Source organism: Solanum stenotomum, chromosome 8 (assembly GCF_019186545.1).
Source record: "Solanum stenotomum isolate F172 chromosome 8, ASM1918654v1, whole genome shotgun sequence".
NCBI classification, from domain to species: Eukaryota; Viridiplantae; Streptophyta; class Magnoliopsida; order Solanales; family Solanaceae; genus Solanum; species Solanum stenotomum.
The window spans coordinates 14,110,528-14,131,183 of record NC_064289.1 but is presented as its reverse complement, the minus strand read 5'-3'; the positions used below and the strand labels follow the sequence as shown (position 1 = coordinate 14,131,183).

General features: G+C 30.8%; 3 protein-coding genes, 1 non-coding gene and 3 pseudogenes across 4 annotated transcripts in view; 2 read left to right on the top strand and 5 right to left on the bottom strand.

Annotated features, from left to right (window-relative positions):
* Nucleotides 1-20,656, bottom strand: part of LOC125875055 (inactive poly [ADP-ribose] polymerase RCD1-like) — a 485,870-nt gene that overhangs the window by 294,748 nt on the left and 170,466 nt on the right. The gene's annotated exons all lie outside the window — the stretch shown is intronic.
* Nucleotides 1-20,656, top strand: part of LOC125875097 (dolichol-phosphate mannose synthase subunit 2-like) — a 250,508-nt gene that overhangs the window by 192,612 nt on the left and 37,240 nt on the right. The gene's annotated exons all lie outside the window — the stretch shown is intronic.
* Nucleotides 6,038-7,560, bottom strand: LOC125875065 (zeatin O-glucosyltransferase-like). Its single transcript, XM_049556133.1, has one exon. The coding sequence runs from the start codon at nt 7,538-7,540 to the stop codon at nt 6,140-6,142; it is 1,401 nt and encodes a 466-aa protein (XP_049412090.1). The 5' UTR covers nt 7,541-7,560; the 3' UTR covers nt 6,038-6,139.
* On the bottom strand, nt 8,382-10,867 carry LOC125873522 (probable 2-oxoglutarate-dependent dioxygenase AOP1.2; annotated as a pseudogene).
* Nucleotides 10,792-10,863, bottom strand: TRNAD-GUC (transfer RNA aspartic acid (anticodon GUC)). The gene has a single exon. It is a non-coding gene; the product is annotated as a tRNA-Asp (tRNA).
* On the bottom strand, nt 13,696-18,390 carry LOC125873521 (probable 2-oxoglutarate-dependent dioxygenase AOP1; annotated as a pseudogene).
* On the top strand, nt 18,815-20,246 carry LOC125873520 (uncharacterized; annotated as a pseudogene).

Genomic DNA, 20,656 nt, shown 5'->3' with positions numbered 1-20,656 from the left:
AAGTTTTTGAAGAGAGAGAATGGATCCATTTTATATAAGGAAAAGAGTGTTGTACACGGTTATACATTTAAGAAGAACTGAAAAACGTAATTACCGAGATTAAATGGCTGTGAATGGTAATATAAACAAACATTAGCTATGATACACAATTAAGTAGTATAAATTTGCTTAGCTACGTAATTTTCCCAATTAAAAAGGGGGTTGTGCTGTTGGGCCGGATTAAAATGGCCCAAAGCTGGTTCTTTAAATGGGTTGAAATGAGGTGAGGAATTGGGATTGAGATAATGACCATATGAATTTTAATCGTAGTCACTTGGAGTTAACAATCTAGCCAAATTGGGTTTAGTTGGTGATTCGGCTAAAAGTTGAATAAGATGAATTAATAAGAAATTAATTAACGAGCTTCTTAATCTTAAAAAAATAAAATATTTAACTTAATTGTAAAATAATTAATTTAAAAATATAAACTATTACTTAAATCAAACTAATTGACAAAATATTTAATTAAAACTAAAATCTTTTGAGACAATTTCGAATATTCATAAAATATACTAATTAATACATAATTATTTAAAATCTATATATTATTTTAAAATTATAAAAAGTGAAAACTATTTAAAACAACTTGAAAAGAAAAAAAAATATTTTGAATTTTATAAAGTCAATTATTTCAAATCGTTTGGAATTTAAGAAGATCGATAATATATATATATATATATATATATATATTGTGGAGGTCCAAAATTGGATGTCAACAAGGTTCACAGCTCCATGTGCATTGTTGAGGTCATTTGTAGATTCTTTGTGACCATCACTTGTTCCTGCTCCATGAATATGAATGCTCCCCAGTAGATTGAGTAACTGATTATACTGATCTTGTGTGAGACTATGAGTTAAAGTGTGGTTTGATCCTTTCAAATGTCCATTCTCACAATTTTCATCCAACAACCCTCCAGTATTTCCAAGTACATTTGTTGTTGTTCCTCCTGCACGTCTGCCTTTGGTAAATTTAAAATCCTGGGGAAAGCTAGGCAACCTATAGCATTTCTCTTCAGTGTGGCCTAACTTCTTACAGTAATCACAAAATAAGTGTGCCTTGTTGTGATTTGAAGGGTTAGATGATCCTGAATGACTAGATGATCATGTGAAGTATCCAAAAGATGAATTGTTCACAATTCCTTAGCATTGTTCACGTATTGCAGGCTATCAACTATGTCCTTGGACAGAGAGTTCAAAAGCCAAGAGGTTACCATGTCGTCGCATCATTCCTACTGAGCAAACACAGGTGAGGTGAAGTCCGGCTTTGGAATTTTACCATTGATGAGGCCTGTTTTGTTCTTCACAGAAAGAGCTCGAAGAATACCACGTCTCCATGATCAATACTCAGTTCCATCGAAAACAACTGAAGTAATTGAAGATCTAGCAGTTTCCGATGGGTGCATGTACATAGCATTGCTTAAATCCTGAACTACAGCAGGCAATTGATCTTCCTCAGCCATTGATGAATGAAGAAGGAGAAGGAGAATGAGATTACATAAATGTGAAATTACGAATTGCGAGTGAGCTCTCGGAATACAAAATCGCGAAGTGCGATTCAAGATTGTCAAAATTAAATTAACGAATTGCGAGGTGAATCAGTGAGGAATGAAGATCCCTCGCTCTGATACCATGTAGAGATTATGACTCAAACGACGGAGAACTCCATGGCAGGATACTCTGAGCTTGCAGATGAATCTGGACGAGAATAGAGGAAAAGAGGAAACTGAATTGTGAAATTGCAAACTGATTATCATTGAGCTGAAAGTCACTATTTATACACATACAACTAACTACTTGAATAAACAAATTAACGGAAATACTTGTAGAGATTATGACTCAAACGACTGAGAACTCCATGGCAGGAGACTCTGCGCTTGCAGATGAATATGGACAAGAATAGAGGAAAAGAGGAAACTGAATTGTGAAAATGCAAACTGATTATCATTGAGCTGAAAGTCACTATTTATACACGTACAACTAACTACTTGAATGAATCAATTAACAGAAATACTAACTACCTAACTAACTAACAAATGAATTAATTTATTATAATCTCAATATATATTATTGATTATAGGGTGAATTTGTAAGGGAAAATTAAGTAAAATGACAAATATCTAGAGTATATTATGTAATATAGTTAATAGTTTTAATTATTTTTAATTTGTAGCTATAGTTTCGTGAACTTTTGCTATTCGGTTTCTTAATTGTATAAATTCAGAATTTGTATAATTCGGTTCCTAATGGTATAAATCTAAAATTTGCATGTGTTTATCCTAGCTATTTAATTTGTATACTATTTTTGAAAAATTCATACTAAATTGGAAAATTTTCCTAAATACACATCTTATTTTTACCATAAGCTCTAAAATTTCCTATCATTTAATTTTTTTTTAAAAATCCCCTCTTTGATACACCACTCCGCTCTTGCTGATACATCTCTATCTCCCTCTCAGATACGTCCTTACCTTTCTGATACATCCCTTCCCTCCCGGATACATCCCTCCCCTCTTTGATGCATTCATCTCCTATGTATCCGGATGCCCTATCCCTTCTCTGATACATCCCTCCCCTCTCCTATTTATTCGGAAGTCTAGTGATGTATGTATTCGGAAGTCTAGTGATGTATCCGAAATTCCAGTGATGTATATATCCAGAATCCATAAATTTTAAGGGCTTCTTGTGATTTGGAAAATAGTAGGAAAATAATGTAATTAACTCTTAACATTATGAGATTTATGTAAATTATACTAATAAATTACCATGTTTGTATATTGGCAAGCAAAATATACAAACGGAGTTCTGAAAACTCCTAAATGTATAAATACGGAATTTGTATATACTTACCATGTTTGTATATTCGCAAGCGAACTATACAAAGCGCAACCTCCATAGCAAACATAACTATAGCTATGAAGTGTAATTACCGAAACTACAACTATAAAGCCTTATTATGTCTATTATCTTTGCTATTTCTGATTTTTTTGTAATCACTTAATTAATTAAAACCCTAATCGCTCAACTTACGTGAGAAGATTTGGCAAAAAGGCCATTTTCAAAATTTGATTTGCAAAATGCTTAGTGAATTTTTTATTTTTTTATTTTTGCTTTATTTTTCAGTTGGAATTCAGTAAATTGAAGAAAGGTGGGGTCATGGTATTCTTTATAATTTTAGACTTTGAAGTATGATTTTAAGTTTATTAGTAAATATATTTGGGTCCATATATATCTAGTGGTCTTTGATACAGAAGGAACACTAATTTTTCTACGCGAATTCAGATTAGTCAAATTTTAAAATAATAATAAAAAATGATCTGGTGTTTTCCCTTCTTTGCTTCTACCTTTTTTTATACTGAAAAATAACGAATTAAGGGTTTGTTTGGTTAGACTTTAGTTATATTGAGATTGATTAGTCGGAATTAGCTATTATAATATTATTTTTTTATTAGTTGTTTGATTTGTTTTTATAAAAAAAAAGTGCATGGGATAATTTCTAAAAAGAAAGTTACTTATTTACAAAAAACATCATCCACCTTATTTAGTTGTAAAAAAGGGTTTGAGAGACCTTAAGGGTATCTTTGTCATTTGCATTGTTTATCCCGTGATAACTATATCCATTACCATTATCACTCACAAAAACTTTGTTTATCCCGTGATAACTATATCTCAACATGCCATCAACCATCATGGGTCTAGAAAATAAAGAAATTGAAAGGAATTTTTTTTTTATTCGTGTAATCTTATTCCATAAAACTAGCACAAACTTGTATTATCGAATAAGCACACACGAAACTACTAATTTTATAAACAAAATCTATTGTAAGTAAAATTTCAGAGTTCTTGAGAAGCAAACAGTAACACCAAGAATATTTTGAATATAGAAATTGATAAAGGGAAAAGAGTTTGATATACCCCTCAACTTTGTTATTTGAAGCTGATATGCCCCTCGTTATGACAGTGGCTCATATATACCCTTACAGTTATACAAACGGTTCACATATACCCCTACCGTTCCAAAATGAGCTCACATATACCCTTAATTTAATGGAAGTGAAAAAAATTAGTTTTAAATTTATATTTTTGACTTTTGATTTTTTTAAAAAAATCATTTAGGGGTATATATGATTTTTCTAGCAAATTTCAAGGTATGTTATAATTTTTTTCGGACATAAATTATTTTTTGACTTCTTGATTATCATTATTTGAGTTTCTTATTCTTATTTTTTTTTTCTTTCATTCCTTAGTGTAAAGAAAAAAATTTAAAACTATTTTTTTTTTGCTATATTATAATTTAAAACTATTTTTTTCGGATATATTGTAATTTAGTTTTTGTATTTGAAGAAAAAATTGGGTCATCTATAATAAATTTTATAAGAATATTAGCGAAACTTAAATAAATTTGATCATCAAAATAATAAATCTAAATATGAAACAAAAAAAAAAGTTAAAAAAATAATACATGTTTGAGGAGGATTAAATATACCCATATGGGATTATATTTTTTTTAAAAAATTAAAAAATTAAACTAAAATTACTTTTTTTTAATTCCGTTAGAGGAAAAGGGTATATGTGAGTCATTTGTATAACAGTAGGGGTATATATGAGTCACTTTCATAGCAAGGGGTATATCAGTTCTAAATGACAAAGTTGATGGGTATTAGACCCTTTTCCCATTAATAAATAAAGTACTTATAAAAAGTTTTAAAAACTTACCTGTTCAAGAGGGGAAGAATTCAACACCCGTTTGAAAGAGAGAAGGTGCAGACGTTCATAATGGAGAGAGAGGTGGAGAGAGGGGCAACACATATAGAGAGAAAAATAATGATGTATATTGATAATGGAGAGAGGGAAAAGAAAGGCAACATATATAGAGAGAAAAATATTGATGTTTGGGCTTTACAGAGAAATAAATTAGTGTTATAAAAAAAAGTCAAAATAGAAATAAGACTCTCTCAAAGATTTGAACGAATGAGATGCTTTCAGACTCATTATAAAAAAAAAAACAAACGCATTTAATGGCCTAATGTCTGAGCTATTTAGATTCAAAACTTCATTAAATGCAAACGAATGAAGCCTATGTGAAGAAGTGTCAACCGACACTGCTTTAGTTGAAATTTTTTAATATTAATGACGCTGCTTAAACAAGTGAGCTTCTTGCCTTGTTGGTTTGAAGCTCGAACGAAATTATCATTCTTTCCAGCGTGTCTGAGTTCGAACATCACTCAGATTGAAAGTAAGCACATTTTGCCACCAACCTTCGCGCCTAGTCTTTCATTTGTTGGGGTGCCATGGAAGGTAAATAAGATGTTCTTGGGTCTAGGTATGTCAATTTAAGGTTTAGATCGATGCACACTGAACATGAACAAAGTGTTTGCTTTGGTTTGCAACAACTTATACAATTCCCCCGTTTTAAACAGCAAAGCAAGTGGATTGCCTGGTGTTTTATCTGGTCGAATATCTCTAATCTCAAAGGAAAATATGAGACGCCTCTCACACTCATATGAGTCATACCAACTACTACCAACTCAAATCTCCTCTAGACCGTCTCAAAATTTGGATATGAACTCATCTTGATATTTTGAATCTTATTGATATATTAGAGTATTTACTTTAACAATGCAAGTCGAATTTTAAAATCTTGAATGTGGTCATCAACTTCGGCAGCAAAATGGGACCAATTAAACAAAAGTTGCCGGCAATTCATTTCTTGTTACTGAAGTGGTAGAAATAACAGACCCAAAGGATTACACTGAAAGGGACTTCCATTTGATTGGGTGGAGTGTGGCTCGTTGCCTTAAAATTTACTTCGCCGGCAATAAGTTTGATCGATTGGCCATGTTTCGTGATAAAAGTTGATTGAGTTATTTTGAATAAGCAATTTTTACTCAATATTGTCACAACTAGATAGTAAGTCTGCTTTTAAATTTTAATACAGTTTTTAAAAAGCCAGTATAAACATATCCATTAGCTTACCAACCTCAAATTGAGTACAAAAATCTGAAGATTAAACAAAGGTCTTATTCCCAAAGTTTACATAATCGAATATGAGAAATTTAACAAAGCCAAATACAACATAACATTTTGAGATTCGCAATGGAATTTAGTTATCGGTAATATTAGATATGAAAGATTCCATCTCCTTGCGTGCAAGTCCTCCATGGCTAACAGAGTTCTTGATCTTATTACTCAACTCCACCGCTCTCTGCCTCATCTCTTCTCCTTCTGGCGTACCCATCAACGTCTTGACAGCTTTCTCAATTGCTGCAGCTGGTACTATTTCCTCTCTGCGACTCCATTTCCATACAGAGATTCCAATCTTCAACACGTTCGTTATGAACACCGTGTTATAAGGCTGGTCAACATGGACAGGCCAAGATGCTATGGGAACTCCCATGCTAATACTTTCCATACAAGAATTCCATCCACAGTGACTCATAAACCCACCTGTTGATGGATGTCCCAAGATTTCCAATTGAGGCGCCCAATTTCTCACCACCATTCCTCTTCCTTCCACTCTTTCTTCAAATCCTTCTGGCAATACAACCTTCCCATCTTTCCCCTCGGAATTATTCTCCGTGTCCAACCTTTCATCATCTGCATCTCTTACTACCCATATAAATTTATGGCTGCTCTGTTCTAAACCAAGCGCGAGCTCATTGACTTGCTCTTGTGACAATGTAGTGGTTGTCCCAAATGACACGAATATTACAGAGTTAGCATCTTGCTTGTCGAGAAATTCCAGGGACACATGTTGAGCACTCCTATTCAACAAATCAACTGATGATTCGAGCAGCATGTGAAATGGACCAAGACACCACACCGGCGTAATATCCTCTGCATGAATGGCAAATGAATCAAGATACTTGTCTTCCAATTCTCTGAAGGAGTTCAAGACAACTCCAGAATTTAGCTTCCATTCACGTTCTTCTTGTATATACTCCTCCAGATGTGGCCCAAAAGTGCTCTCCACCGTTGGAAACTCATCGCCTAGCTCCTGAACCAACTTGTCTTGATCTTCATCAACTATATGAAGAATTTGTCGGAAAGTCGAATACCTAACGAAAGATGAAAAGAAGTGAAAAGAATAACACTTGATGTTGGGTATTGAATGCAGATCCCTTATATAAGTTATCATCAAACAATCATTAATGATGACCAATCTTTTAGTATTTTTCGAGAGTAAATGACATTTTTCACAAATAGACTTCCCTAGGTTTTCCAACAACAAATCCTTATCACTTTCTGCCTCAGTTTTAGGTACTGAGAGGTCACAGAAATGCAAATTTTCATCAGTGACATTTCGTCGAACACCTTGAAGGCGTTTCTTCAAATCGTGGTTTCGAGCAGTGAGACAGAGGAAGTGTACAGGAATGTTGTGTGAAGCAATGAAGCGAGAAAGGAGAAATAGTGGGTTGAGATGGCCATGTTCAGGCCATGGAACCATCGCTACAATTACTTCATTGAGCTGAAGATTATCCCCTGATGAGTTATTGATAGCCATTGACAAAAAAATAAATGATAGATCTGAGTGTGTTGTAAAGAAAATCAACTTTTGTATGTATATAAGGCGACTACAACTTGCAACTATTTTAAATTAAAAATAAAGTGACTCATGAGTAAATTATATAACGGTAAAATGGTTGGAATATAAGTCCTCATTTGCATTAACATTGATACATATGTTAGAATTTGGATGCACGTCTGAATATTGCAGATCTGAAAAGTGAATAATTAAAACTATTTTTTTTCAATATTTTAATGTACATAATCTATTGACCACTAGTGTATTTGACATTGAATCACGACTAAATTCAAATTACTAATGAATTACTTAGAATAGCTACCTTTCAAATTCTTCTGATCAAATTTCACGGGTCATGAATCGCCCATGTGAACCGATTCAGATCTGACCCATTTTATTTTCTCTAAAAATAAGAGAATAAGTAAAGGAAATTATTACAAATTCAAATTAATTAGATCCCAAAAATAATATCGAACATTGGGAAGAAAACTAAAAAAAAAAGTTTAGTACACAATTGCTTCATTCCAACCACTCGTAATAGATGGAAAGATAAAATATAAGTGTATCGTTTTTAATATCACAAATAAATTATCATTACACTCGAAGAGAAAGAGAGATATCAAATTTTTTATATTTAACACATAATTAAGAAAGCAACGATAAGTCAATGTGGTATAGTGGTAGTAGCCTGGTAGGTATTCCCAATTTGACTTTCGAGAAATGAAATGTGACAAATAAAAGTGAATCGATGGAGTATATACTCACAAGGAGCATACATATTTATTCTCTTAGCTAGTAACATAATCAAAGTAAATTAAATTCAAACACCACAATAAGTCTTCAGAGCAGATGCACATCTTTGGCCTTCTTCAGTGTAGCAGAAAACAAGGAATTCAACATGATCAAAGGGCTTATAGAGTAAGGAATGTTCTTCATCTACTAGCTCTTCTGGTGTTTTATCATGTATCCAGCTTTTGGTATTGAAAACAAACCAACTGCATACCTTGCTTCATTTCCTCTCATCATTACTCTGTGATATGGCGAATGCAATTGGGCATTCGCCCATGCCAACGTACAAAACAATCACTTAAAAGATAACTATACGTAATCATTCAATAAAATGTGTTCTTAACAACCTGAAAAAGCTAAGCCACAACTCGTTTAAATCAGTTGATACATTTACAAAAACATTACAGTTTAGTGGTGGAGTGATATCAATGGAAGGGTGGTTAGTTGACATTTTTTGACGAAAAAAATTAGAGTTTGTATATATTATATAAGTCAAAAGATATGTTTTATAGATAAATAGATATATATTCGATCGGTATTTTTTGACGAAAAAAATTAGAGTTTATATATAAGTCAAAAGATATGTTTTATAGATAAATAGATATATATATATATTCGATTTGTGCAACTTATGTGAGAATATTTTCTTTTGTAGTATGATCCAAAAAGAATGTTCATATTTCTTTATTTAGAGACAAATTCATGTTAAACTTCTCATTTTATCCTTAATAAATGTTGTAAAGTCACATAAACGAGAAATGTCTATGACTATTTTAGATTATACAAAAAATATTATTTTTCTCAAATTCCATATGTGATCAAACACTATTAAAATAAATCGAGACAAAGAATAGTCAAACCTTAAATATCATTGATGAGTTGGAAGAGTTTATATATAAAGAATCTTCGATAATGACAATGAAAGTGTCTGGTGTAGAATCAACATTAATTCATTGTCCATCTTTTGTCAAAACATCAAGACTACTCACCTGATTTTGATATAATATGGTAACAATGTTCTTGTCTGTGTGAGCTTTGATGCTAGTTTAGTCTCACTGCTTTGTGGTCTTTTTATACTTCATCACTCGAAGAAGGTAATTGGTCGAATCCATATGTTCACCCATGTACTTTTCAACACCTAAACTCTTTCAAAATTATCTTTCTTATTGTCTGGTCTAATTCTGATAGCTGTTCTAAAGTATGACTGAATAGTTTCTGTCAATACACATAATAAATTACAACATTAAAAAATAAAGTATTATTGATAACATTTATGCACCACTAAAGATTGTGATGACGGAAGTGGATCCAAATATTTGAGTTTAAAATTTTATATTTATTAAAATATCTAGTGAATTTTCATATTTATATCTTCTTTATCCGTGTTAGAGATATATTGGGCTCAACTAAATTTGTACCTTTTTAACTAGATCTGTCAAATGAGCAGAGATAGATGGATCATAATTCCTTATTAAAAAAATTATATTGTATGTACAAGGTTAATTTATTTATACCATAGTGGTCTATTTCTAATACAGAAAGTCACTCAATTTTGAGTTGTTCACTTGGAAAGTCACTCAACTTTGTTTTATAACTCAAAGGTCACTCAACTACTGGTATTTCACTTAAAAAATCAGTCAACTATTGATATTTCATTTAGAAAGTCACTCAATCAATTTAAATAATATTTTTATTAAATCTTGTAAAAATACGAAAAATAATTAAACTATTTTTTAAAATAATAATAAGATGCTTATTTAAATTATTTTATTGGATTTTGTTGAAATATAGTTTTTGTTTTTACCTTTTTTTTTAAAAAAAAATAGTAAAACATTGCTACTGTGCGTTAATTTTTAATTACTTCTTTATCAATTCCAACCTTTTTTAAAAAATATTTTTTTAACATATTTAATACTAGTCATACAATTACTAGATCTGAAAAGGTTTTTTTGGGTCAATTGTTGTACGTTTTTTCAGTAAATTATAATTAAATAATTGGAGCGGATCAATAAGATAATTAAAATAGATATCTTATTATTTCTTTTAAAAAATAGTTTAAAATAAAAGTTAATGAAAAATTATTTAAATTAATTGGCCGACTTTTTTAGTGAAATATCGATAGTTGAGTGACTTTTGAGTTATAAAACAAAGTTGAGTGACTTTCTAAATGAACAACTTAATGTTGAGAGACTTTCTAAGTGAATTATTCGAAGTTAAGTGACCATCTAAGATATTAACTCAGAGAAACAATACTACTCGCAACAATTAGTACTCTTGTAGTTGCTTATTTTTTAAGTTTGATTACTACTTTATTTTGTCGTTATTTCTTTATTTCCACTATTTCTTAAAAGTTTGGTCGCCTTTATTACTTTATGGAAAAGCTAGGAAAAAAGAAAATGAAATAAGTAAAAAAGTACGAACCAGGAAAAAGAAAAACAATTCGCCGTTGCCGGGGATCGAACCCGGGTCACCCGCGTGACAGGCGGGAATACTTACCACTAGACTACAACGACTCATTAGTGACGAATGATTGATTCTGTATTTTTTATTAAAAGTAATTCTGTTAGAAAATTTTGTTGAATATAATTGATTTGTGAAAAATAAAAATGACATATTTATACTTTATTTTGATAATTTTTCATTATTTGAATACTCTCTATCATTTCATCTCCATTAAATTAGGGGTCGATGTTCGGTCCTTTTCAGACTTTAATTCGACTTTTCATTTTTCGATTATTGAAAAGTGTGCATTGAATATCATACCAAATTAGTTTGGTTCGATTTTTTTTTAGGTATAACTCGATTTAGATCGATCTTTCTAAAATATTTTTTTTAAAAAAAATTACTACTCCGAGGTGAAATTAATTACAAAATCAAAGCAAAAAAAGGGTAAATTGTTATTGGTAGCAGCAGGCAGTAGCAAGCAAAAACAACTTTGAAAAAATTAGGTCGTTTGGAGCTTGAGATGTTGGATAGGACGAGTCATAAGCTAGGGCAACTATTGAACTCAAAAATAAAATAACAAATTTATTAGGGATGTGCTTGGGGTAGTTGGGTTGGATCATGAAATTATTTGGATAATTATTAAGATTGATTGAGAATTTATTAAATTCACTCTGTATCAATGATACATAAATTTCTGAAATTTTCTCGAACTGGTGATACCGAAATTAGCTCTATATCAGTAATACACAATAACAAATGCAAAACGAATTGCTAAATAGGATTGAATTGTTGTGTTAGTTAGCTTGATAGGTTGTCCTCTTTTATCAGGATTGGAATGTCTAAGTCAGCTTCTCCTGCCCTCTTTTTATAAAGACTATTTTTTTAAATCCTTGTGTTATATTCGGAGGTAAGACCAAGCTCCCTTATTGTATGCATCTTTCGATATATAACACCTCAGGCATGAGAAATTATTTTTTTAAAAAAATAAAATAAAATTATTGTATTATTGATACATAGTGAATTGTCTATTTTAAAAGTATGGTGCACCTTTTTGAGGTGTAATTTCTTTTGTTTTTGGTCTTTTATTTTTATGTGTAGAGTAGTTTTTTATGTTGTAGTTTCTGAAATTTTGATGAAAATTTCTGGTTTTTCTAATTAATTTTTATTAATCTGATTTCCACAACCATACTTTTGTTGGAAAACTATATGCACAACGGAAGCATATCAAAATCATACAACTTACATGAATAATAGACAATACATAGTTTATGCTAGAACAAGTATAATCATGTTAGAGCACATAAACTTTCTGAAATTTAATTCAAGAATTACCTCTTGAAATGTGAGCAGATATCTTCAAGCAAATCCACAAGTTAGTCGACAAGGTAGAACCTTCAAGCGAATCCACAAGCTAGTCCACAAATTGGACGGCAGTTCTATAGTGTTCTACAGTGATCCCAACTTCACTTCCGAACTCTCTTAATACTTGGGTGGACAAGTATCGTATATAAAACTATTCACCTTCAAGGGTTAGAATCACTATTTATAGAGATTTCTTCCTAGTCCAAGGAGGAGGAGAAACACAATCTTTCCTTAGAATAGAAAAAAGCATGTACTTCTCCCTTTTCTTAGAATAGAAAAAGACGTGTACTTCTCCCTTTCCTCAGAATAGGAAAAGACTTGTACTTCTCCCTTTCCTTAGAATAGAGAAAGACACATACTTCTCTCTTTTCTCCTTAGACTAGATTCTGAGTTCTAGTTAAATATAGGCACGGTAGGGACCACAAAACTAATTATTGAGGCTTTCTATTATGGAATTTATTCTAAATAATTGATTTGAATTATTCTTACCATATTAAATTACAAATCATTCCACTAGAAATTCGTAATTGCACTCCTCGATCAATTTATATTTCGAAATTCCCCATTAAACACATATGTAATTCCTCATGTTAAGATTATAGATATTAATCAATAAATTAAATTATTGACGAATTTAATTCAATGATCTATTTCCTTTAGAGCACTGCTTAACTTATTTGATGTGTTGGATTCATAATCCACTTGCAAGGTTTGACACGATGAAAACTTATAAGCTTCTCAAAAAGGCATATCATCAATCTCTATATCGACATGGATTCCATCAACTAACTTATAATTTCACCAATATAGATTATCATCATCAAATCTATCAGACATATTGACTCATCTTAGAATATCACATTTTAATAAATCAAAACGATAGTTAACATATACAGATCATAATAGTTTTATCAGGATTAGGAATATGAGTACATTTAATAGTTTAGAGAATATGTTTTTGTCAGTCACTCTAAATCAACTATCTCTACTCGGTCTCGTTCAATTCACACAAAATAGACTAGCACAAGAAGTTGGAGCTATGCCATTCCCATAATCAAGATAAACTACATATAATATTGTGCTACAATCGTACCGATGACATGTCCAATTTTCATCTTAGATTTTTTTTTATACTTATAAGAACCGATGATTTAATCCTCTGTGTATAAGCTTAAACTCTATACACTAAATCATCTACTATATAAGTAAACATACACTATAAATGAATATATGATCTATTAAAAATGAATAAATAAATATTATATCTAAACACATGGTTAATAGTATATATCTCAACAACTTTTATTAATCTGAAATTTTGATGAAAATTTCTGGTGTAATTTCTTATGTTTTTCGTCTGCATTTTCACATTCTCCCCTTGAGTCATATATCGTCCAGAGAATTAAAAAAGTGACCAAACTTTTATTTATAATTGATTTTCTGAGTTAGTGTAACAATATTACTACTCAGAGTTTCAGATCAATACATAAAACAAAAGCATATACTCATGAAGCATACATATTTATTCTACTAGTAAACATATTTAAAGTAAATTAAATTTAAACACCATAATAGGTCTTCAGAATAGATTCACATCCCATGCCTTCTTTAGTGTTGTTGAAAGCACGGTAGCAGAAATCAAGGTATTCAGCATGAACAAATGGCTTAAAGAGTAAAGGATGATCTTCATCTACCAGCTCTTTTGGTGCCTTTATTATGTGTCCAGATTTAGGTCTTGAAAAAAAACCAATTGAGTATCTTGCTTCTTTTCCTCTCATAATCACTCTATGATAAGGTACATGCAACCGACCATTTGTCCATGCCTACGTACAAAAACAATCATTCATATATATTTTTTACAAAAAAAAAACTAAAATTTAAAAATAAAAAATGTTAAATACGTTTGAACTTTTATATATATACAGAAAAATATAAAAGATTTGTTGGAAATAATAATTCAAAGTTGAGGTAGGAATCCTTAATTTATTAGGATTTGTTATTTATGATATTTAATTATTTATGTTTAATTAGAATTTGTTAATTAGAGTGGTTCCTAGTCCTAGTTTATAAATAAAATATTTTCCTCAGAAAAACATAGAAACCACAAAAACATATAGAAACATATAGAACTTTTGAGTTTATAAATAAAATATTTTCCTTCAAATTAGTATCAGAGCTTCTATAATACTGGTAGAAGATCCTAGAGTTTCCACTGCCGGCGGACGGATATGATCCATATATGTTGCCCGTTTGGCCAATGATCATGTTGAAAAAAGATGGACGAATAATATATGCATGAAAAGAACATGCTACGAGGAAATACTTACAAAAATATTGCAGATTTAAAGAAGTGCAACCAAGTACAAGAGGAAGAAACTCTTCTCTAAATTAAAAGTTGAAGAAAGTAAAAAAAAAAAAACAAAAAAAAAAGAGTTGATGGGAAGGGCATCAACGAGAGTTGGAGAGGGAGTGCTCCAACACCAAAAAAAAAAAACGTTGGTGGAAGGGCATCAACCTTGGAAGTTGGAGAGAAGTGTTCCAATACAACCAAGAGAAAAAATATCGTGAGTTGGAGAGAAAGTGTTCCAACACTTGGAAGTTGGAGAGAAGTGCTCCAACACAACCAAGAAAAAAAATATCGTCAGTTGGAGAGAAAGTGCTCTGACACAACCCAAAAAAAAAGTAAATGAGAATTGAAGAAAACTACTCCAACAATTGAAGATTGAAAAGAAATTCTCCAATACAACAACAATGACAAGAAAAGAATTGAAGATTGGAGAAAAGTGTTTTTTCAATACAACAATAATGACAAGAAGAAAGAGATAAGAGTATACAACTTTGAATTACGGGAGAATATTGAAAATAATAATTCAAAGTTGGAGTAGGAATACTTCATTTATTAGGATTTGTTATTTATGATATTTACTTATTTATGTTTAATTAGGATTTGTTAGGCAGAGTGGTTCCTAGTCCTAATATAATTTAGTTTTTACTTTTATAAATAGGAATGCTACTAGGTATTTTCAATACACAAAAAAACATAAAAACTACAAATATATAAAAGACATATATAGAACTTTTGAGTTTATAAATATATATTTTCATTCAGAATTTTCACATTCAAAAAAATAGTTATACGATAATCACCCATAAAAATGGAATTAGTAATCTAAAGAAAAGGCATGTTACATATCATTACTAGTTAAAATGAATAGATATTATAAGGTGTATATAGAAAATTATACTATATATTGATAAAAATATTATATATTAAATCTTGAATATTCTTGGTGCTCAACGACATATTGGGTGCTCAACAATTTTTATTTTGATGAGTTGAAAAAGCTTACATGTAGTGGATCTCCAATCATGACAATGTAAGTGTCTGGTGTAGGATCAGCATTGATCCATTGCCCATCTTTGGTTAAAATTTGAAGACCGTTTACCTGATTTTGGTACAGTATTGTAAGATTGCTCCTGTCCGTGTGAACATTCATTCCCATTTCAGTCTCACTACTTTGAGGTGCTTTATACTTCATCAATCGAAGAAGGTAGTTGGTCGAATTCATATGCTCATCCATGTACTTTTCCATGCCCAAACTCTCCAAAATCATTCTATTTACTATCTGGTTTAATTCTGATAGTTGCTCTGAGTATGACTGAATAGTTTTACTAGCAAACACATATACAAATTAAAATAATAACAATAAATTAATGACATGTTATAATAAGAATTAATGGAGAAGATTAATGTTTTACCAAAAAAAAGAATTTCCTTGGGGCCATAGAGTTTGAGTGAATTTTTCAGCTTTATTGTGGATGTTAACATCATCAAAACACAAGCTTTCATAGAGTGGAATTTGAGGACACTGTCCAATGTAGCCATGAAGAGGTCTGGTTGAAATGTTTTTAAGTTTGGTTTGTAAAGGGAGATCAAAAAGCTCTTGTGAGACTTCAAAAATAGATTTTTTAAGGTGTATTGAAATTTTGTCAAAGGAAGCTTTAAAACAACCATATTCTACTAGTGCTTTGTGAACTTGGCTTTTCACTTGGTTCCATACAAGTGTGCCTGGCTTTAGATCTTCATGAGAAAAGTCTATCTCTGGAAGCTTGATCATATTTTCTTAGAATAATAGTTTTTTGCTTTTATGTTTGTTATGCTTAATTCCATGTATGCAGATGAAACATATATTTATTTAAAGAATTTGGTATAAAATAATGTTGTGTGAAGGTATAAAACAAAATTGGATTTTAATTTCATAAATTCAAAAATTCATATATTCAATTCCAACTGTTTGAATTTCCAACCCTATTCTTAGGTTTGTAAGGATACCAAAAGATAGAATAGGCTAAAGTAACGTGTTCATTTAAATAATACTATCTTTTAACTAGATCTTTCTAATTGATTCATTACTCTAATTTCAAATTATGCTATAGTTATATAATCTCTAAAGATCGAGTCTTAGGTATGAAAAAATTATTGGTAGGGAGCATTTTTCAAATGAGTCCCTACGCGGCGCGAATCCATATTAGTCTGACTCCAATACGAATATCAAACACCAGGTGGCAAATCAAAATAAAATAAAATGTACTGACGTTAATGTACTTTTTAGCAATTAATTATGTTTAGCTTTTCACACAATTATCTCATAAATCTCATTTAATTTTGGATAATTTTCTCTTTTTCAAATATCTTTATAAAAAGAATGCACTACTTTCAAAAGATAAAACATAGCCCCATTAATATTTATAAATGGACCATTCTATTAAGAAGTTGATCATGACTTATACCAAATAATTGATATGCAAAGAAAAATAGACCTCTACGCTTTAAAGGAAGTAGAAGACTAGTATATGAAATAGGACCCTCCAACGCCAAATTAATCGAACTTCAATATGATTATCATACACCAATCGAAGAATCCAAAAAAAAAGAGATTATTATTACTTCAATTAAACATGTGCTTTTTGAAACAAACAATAATCACCTCAACATGAAAGAGAAACCAATATTCTAAGGTAAAATATACTATTTTGACAACTAATAATTTTATTAGTCATCAGTAATGAACAATTATAAATATGTAGCTCAGCTATCGCACAACTGGCTATCCTAAAAAAAATTGCTAGACAAAAAATACTTTCAAGAAAACTATACATAATAGTGATATCATGTAAATATATGACGCGTGGGGCTAACTCAACTCCGAAAGCTAAGCCATATTTGAATTAACTAAAAGCTCAATCTGCGCCTTACCTAACTGTATAACTTACAATTCCAACTTAATTCAATAATGTAGCTCTTGCTATGTGAATCAACTTTGTTACCATAAGCCCAGGCAGAGTAACTTCCCCAAAAAATATCCCCAATGAAGCTCCAAATCTGAGAAAAAAACACAACAACCAATCATTACAACCCTAGTTATCCATGAGTGCGACCTAATAGTCAATGAAGTGAGTTGAGAATCACGAGTCAAAACAACCAATTTATTTTTATCTTTCTAAGCTTCAATAGCCAAAATTAGATAGTATATTTGTTGGTAGCAAGTGCACATGGAATCAATGATGTGCTTGCAAATTGACCCGAACACTAGTTATAAAAAAAAAATACTTTCTCCGTCTCATTTTATATGTCACCTTTTTACTTTGCACTTGCATTAAGAAATGATGTAACTTTACCCTTCTACCCTTATTTAATTTTTTTGGAACTCAAGCTTTCAATCAATGAATATGAATTAATTTATTTTAATTAATTAATTTAACCAATGAACATGAATCATTTACTTAACTTTTCTAAGTTGGTCAAATGTATATTTTCAAGGCTAACAACTCACAAGGGTAAAAAAGGAACAATATGGTAATTTATGCATTGATTTTATGAAATGACAAGTATTATGGACCAGCTATTTATAGAAAGGAATGACATATAAAATGAGACGGAGGGAGTACTAGCTAACCCCAATTTTCAAATTTGTTTAGGAATAAGCACCATAATTGCATGTGTAATTGATTGTATTTGAACCTAGTTTTGAAGAATTTGGAGATGGTTTTTTCTTACTTCAAAACTGCCTGAGTTTCGGACAAAAACAAAGTTGTCACCTTTGTTTTGCTTATTTTGCTGAACTTTCAAAATTTGCTTATTTTAAAAAATAAAAATATCTTTTATTTATTAAAAAATTAGCTCAAAATATCATCCTTTACGGTTTGCATTACTTACCAATAAATTGACACATTTCAATAACATTTAATAATATATAAAGCTCTACTTAATTAAAATATACAAACCACCTGCATGTTTCAGATTGAGTAGCACGTAAAAAGAAATGCTCTTACAGGTTTTAAGAGATGTGAAAGTTTCGGATGATTATACTTCAAATATCTCAAATTGTGTTGATCTGAAAGACTGAAACAACGCACTATATATGGATTGAAGAGTCATGACTGTCATATTTTAATGCAACAACTCCTTCCTATAGCCTTGAGGAATCTCTTGTCAGTTAATGTTCTTAAGCCATTAATTGAATTAAGCAATTTTAATTTTTTAAAGGCATTTGTTCAACGGTTATGAATATAAGTGAAATAGAAAAGCTCAAAGATCGAGTTGCAATAACTCTTTGTCATTTGGAGAGAATATTTATTCCATCTTTTTTTGATATCATGGAGCATCTAGTCATCTATTTAGCTGAAGAAGCAATGTTGGAGGGACTTTCACAATATCGTTCAATGTGGGCAATTGAAATGTATCATTTTATTATTTTTATTTTAATTAAAGAATGGTATTGAACTTCTTGAAATTTTTTATTTTGGTTCTTGCTTAGTCTTAAAAACTATGTAAGGAGTAGAAGTCATCTAGAAGGTTCAAATGCAGAGGGACAATGCATAAAGAATGCATGACGTTCTTCTCAAGATACTTAGATGATGTAGAGACAAAGTCTAATCGAACATTCAGAAATAATACTTTGTCTAATGAAATCACGAATCTGGAGGGTTTATTCTTGATGACATTACATATGCTCAAGCACACAAATATGTTTTATTTAATTATGCCTCCACAACTCCATATCGTGAGTAAGTATTAAATCCTTGAACATGCATAACAATTAATTATTAAGTAATAATATTGACAGGTTCTTTTGTTAAGTATATATGTGTTTTACTTCTGCAGAGAATATATAAAAGAAATCAAGAAGGGAAATCCTCGTCTATCAAGACATGATATGAATCGGATTCACAATGAAATGACAATTGTTGAATCTTGAATGATTCGATAAGCATTACATATCTTGTTGTTCATTACTAATAAATTTATATCTTCTTTTCCTATTTTCAGCATATCAACGTTATTTTTTATTATTTGCGAAAGAAAGTCAAGTATGATGTTGGGAGAGCGTATAAATACACAACTGTGGATTGTGTATTAGGTAAAAAAAAATTCATCAATTTGGAACAAATATGCAACTTAGAAAGTGAGGAAAGTTGTGTTGATGAGGAGCATGTTATTGGTGACTACATTAAAGGATACAAACTCTATGCTGCTATCCCATTACATCTGGTAGATCATGTCTTTGTCCCTGTACATGTTAAGGAAAAACTTGATTGGTTATTGGTTGTTTGTGTCGCTTAATAACAAAAGTATCAACGTTTATGACTCATATAGAGAAGCAGGCCATGATCGCAACCATAAGTTTGAAGTTGAAAAGTTGGCTCAGCTCATCCCTCTCAAAATAACAATGAATGACTACTACAAGAACAAAGGAATAGATAGAAAATGGGTTCTTTGAGATAGTTTTCATCAATTATATACCTCAACAGTCACATGGTAGCTTGTAAGTTTTTATCAACAATTTATTATTCTCATTTATTTTTAACCCTCAGATATTCTTCTTCTTTTTGGATACGTTTTTTTTTTTTTTAACATATGTGTTGCTTCAGGGACTGTCGTATTTTTATGCTTGCATGCATATGTCAAGTATTTCTCTTACACAGCCAAGGCATTTCAGCAGGTATTTTTGATACAGATTTTCTACGTTCAAGATATGCTGCACTTCTATGGAACATGAGCAACAGAAGATTGATGCCGGAGCCATAAGTGACAACGAGACACCTCGTAAGATTAATAGGCCTCACATAAATTATGAGAGTAGTGAAAGAATTGAAATTTAATAGTTGGTGTTTTGTTCCTACTTCTTATGGAATTTTTCCTTGATGATAGAATAGTACATAAGGAAAAGGGTCAAATACTTTGATACTCTATTTTTTTACTGTTCAGTTTTGTTCTCTGCTATATTATCTAGCTAATTTCACCCTCGTTGTCGATGAACATATCAAATATACCCTTCCAAAACAATTTATCTATCGTCACAAGACAGTAATAAGATTTGTGTTTGCAAATTACATTGGATATGCTATTATAATTGCAATAATTCTTCCATTAATCAAAGTCGAGGCATTTTAATAGTATGCCCAATATTTTGGGCCTGACTAGAATCAAGACAGACC

Coding starts and splice junctions, on each gene's coding strand:
- LOC125875065 (XM_049556133.1), bottom strand. CDS start 7,540: ATGGCTATCAATAACTCATCAGGGGATAATCTTCAGCTCAATGAAGTA.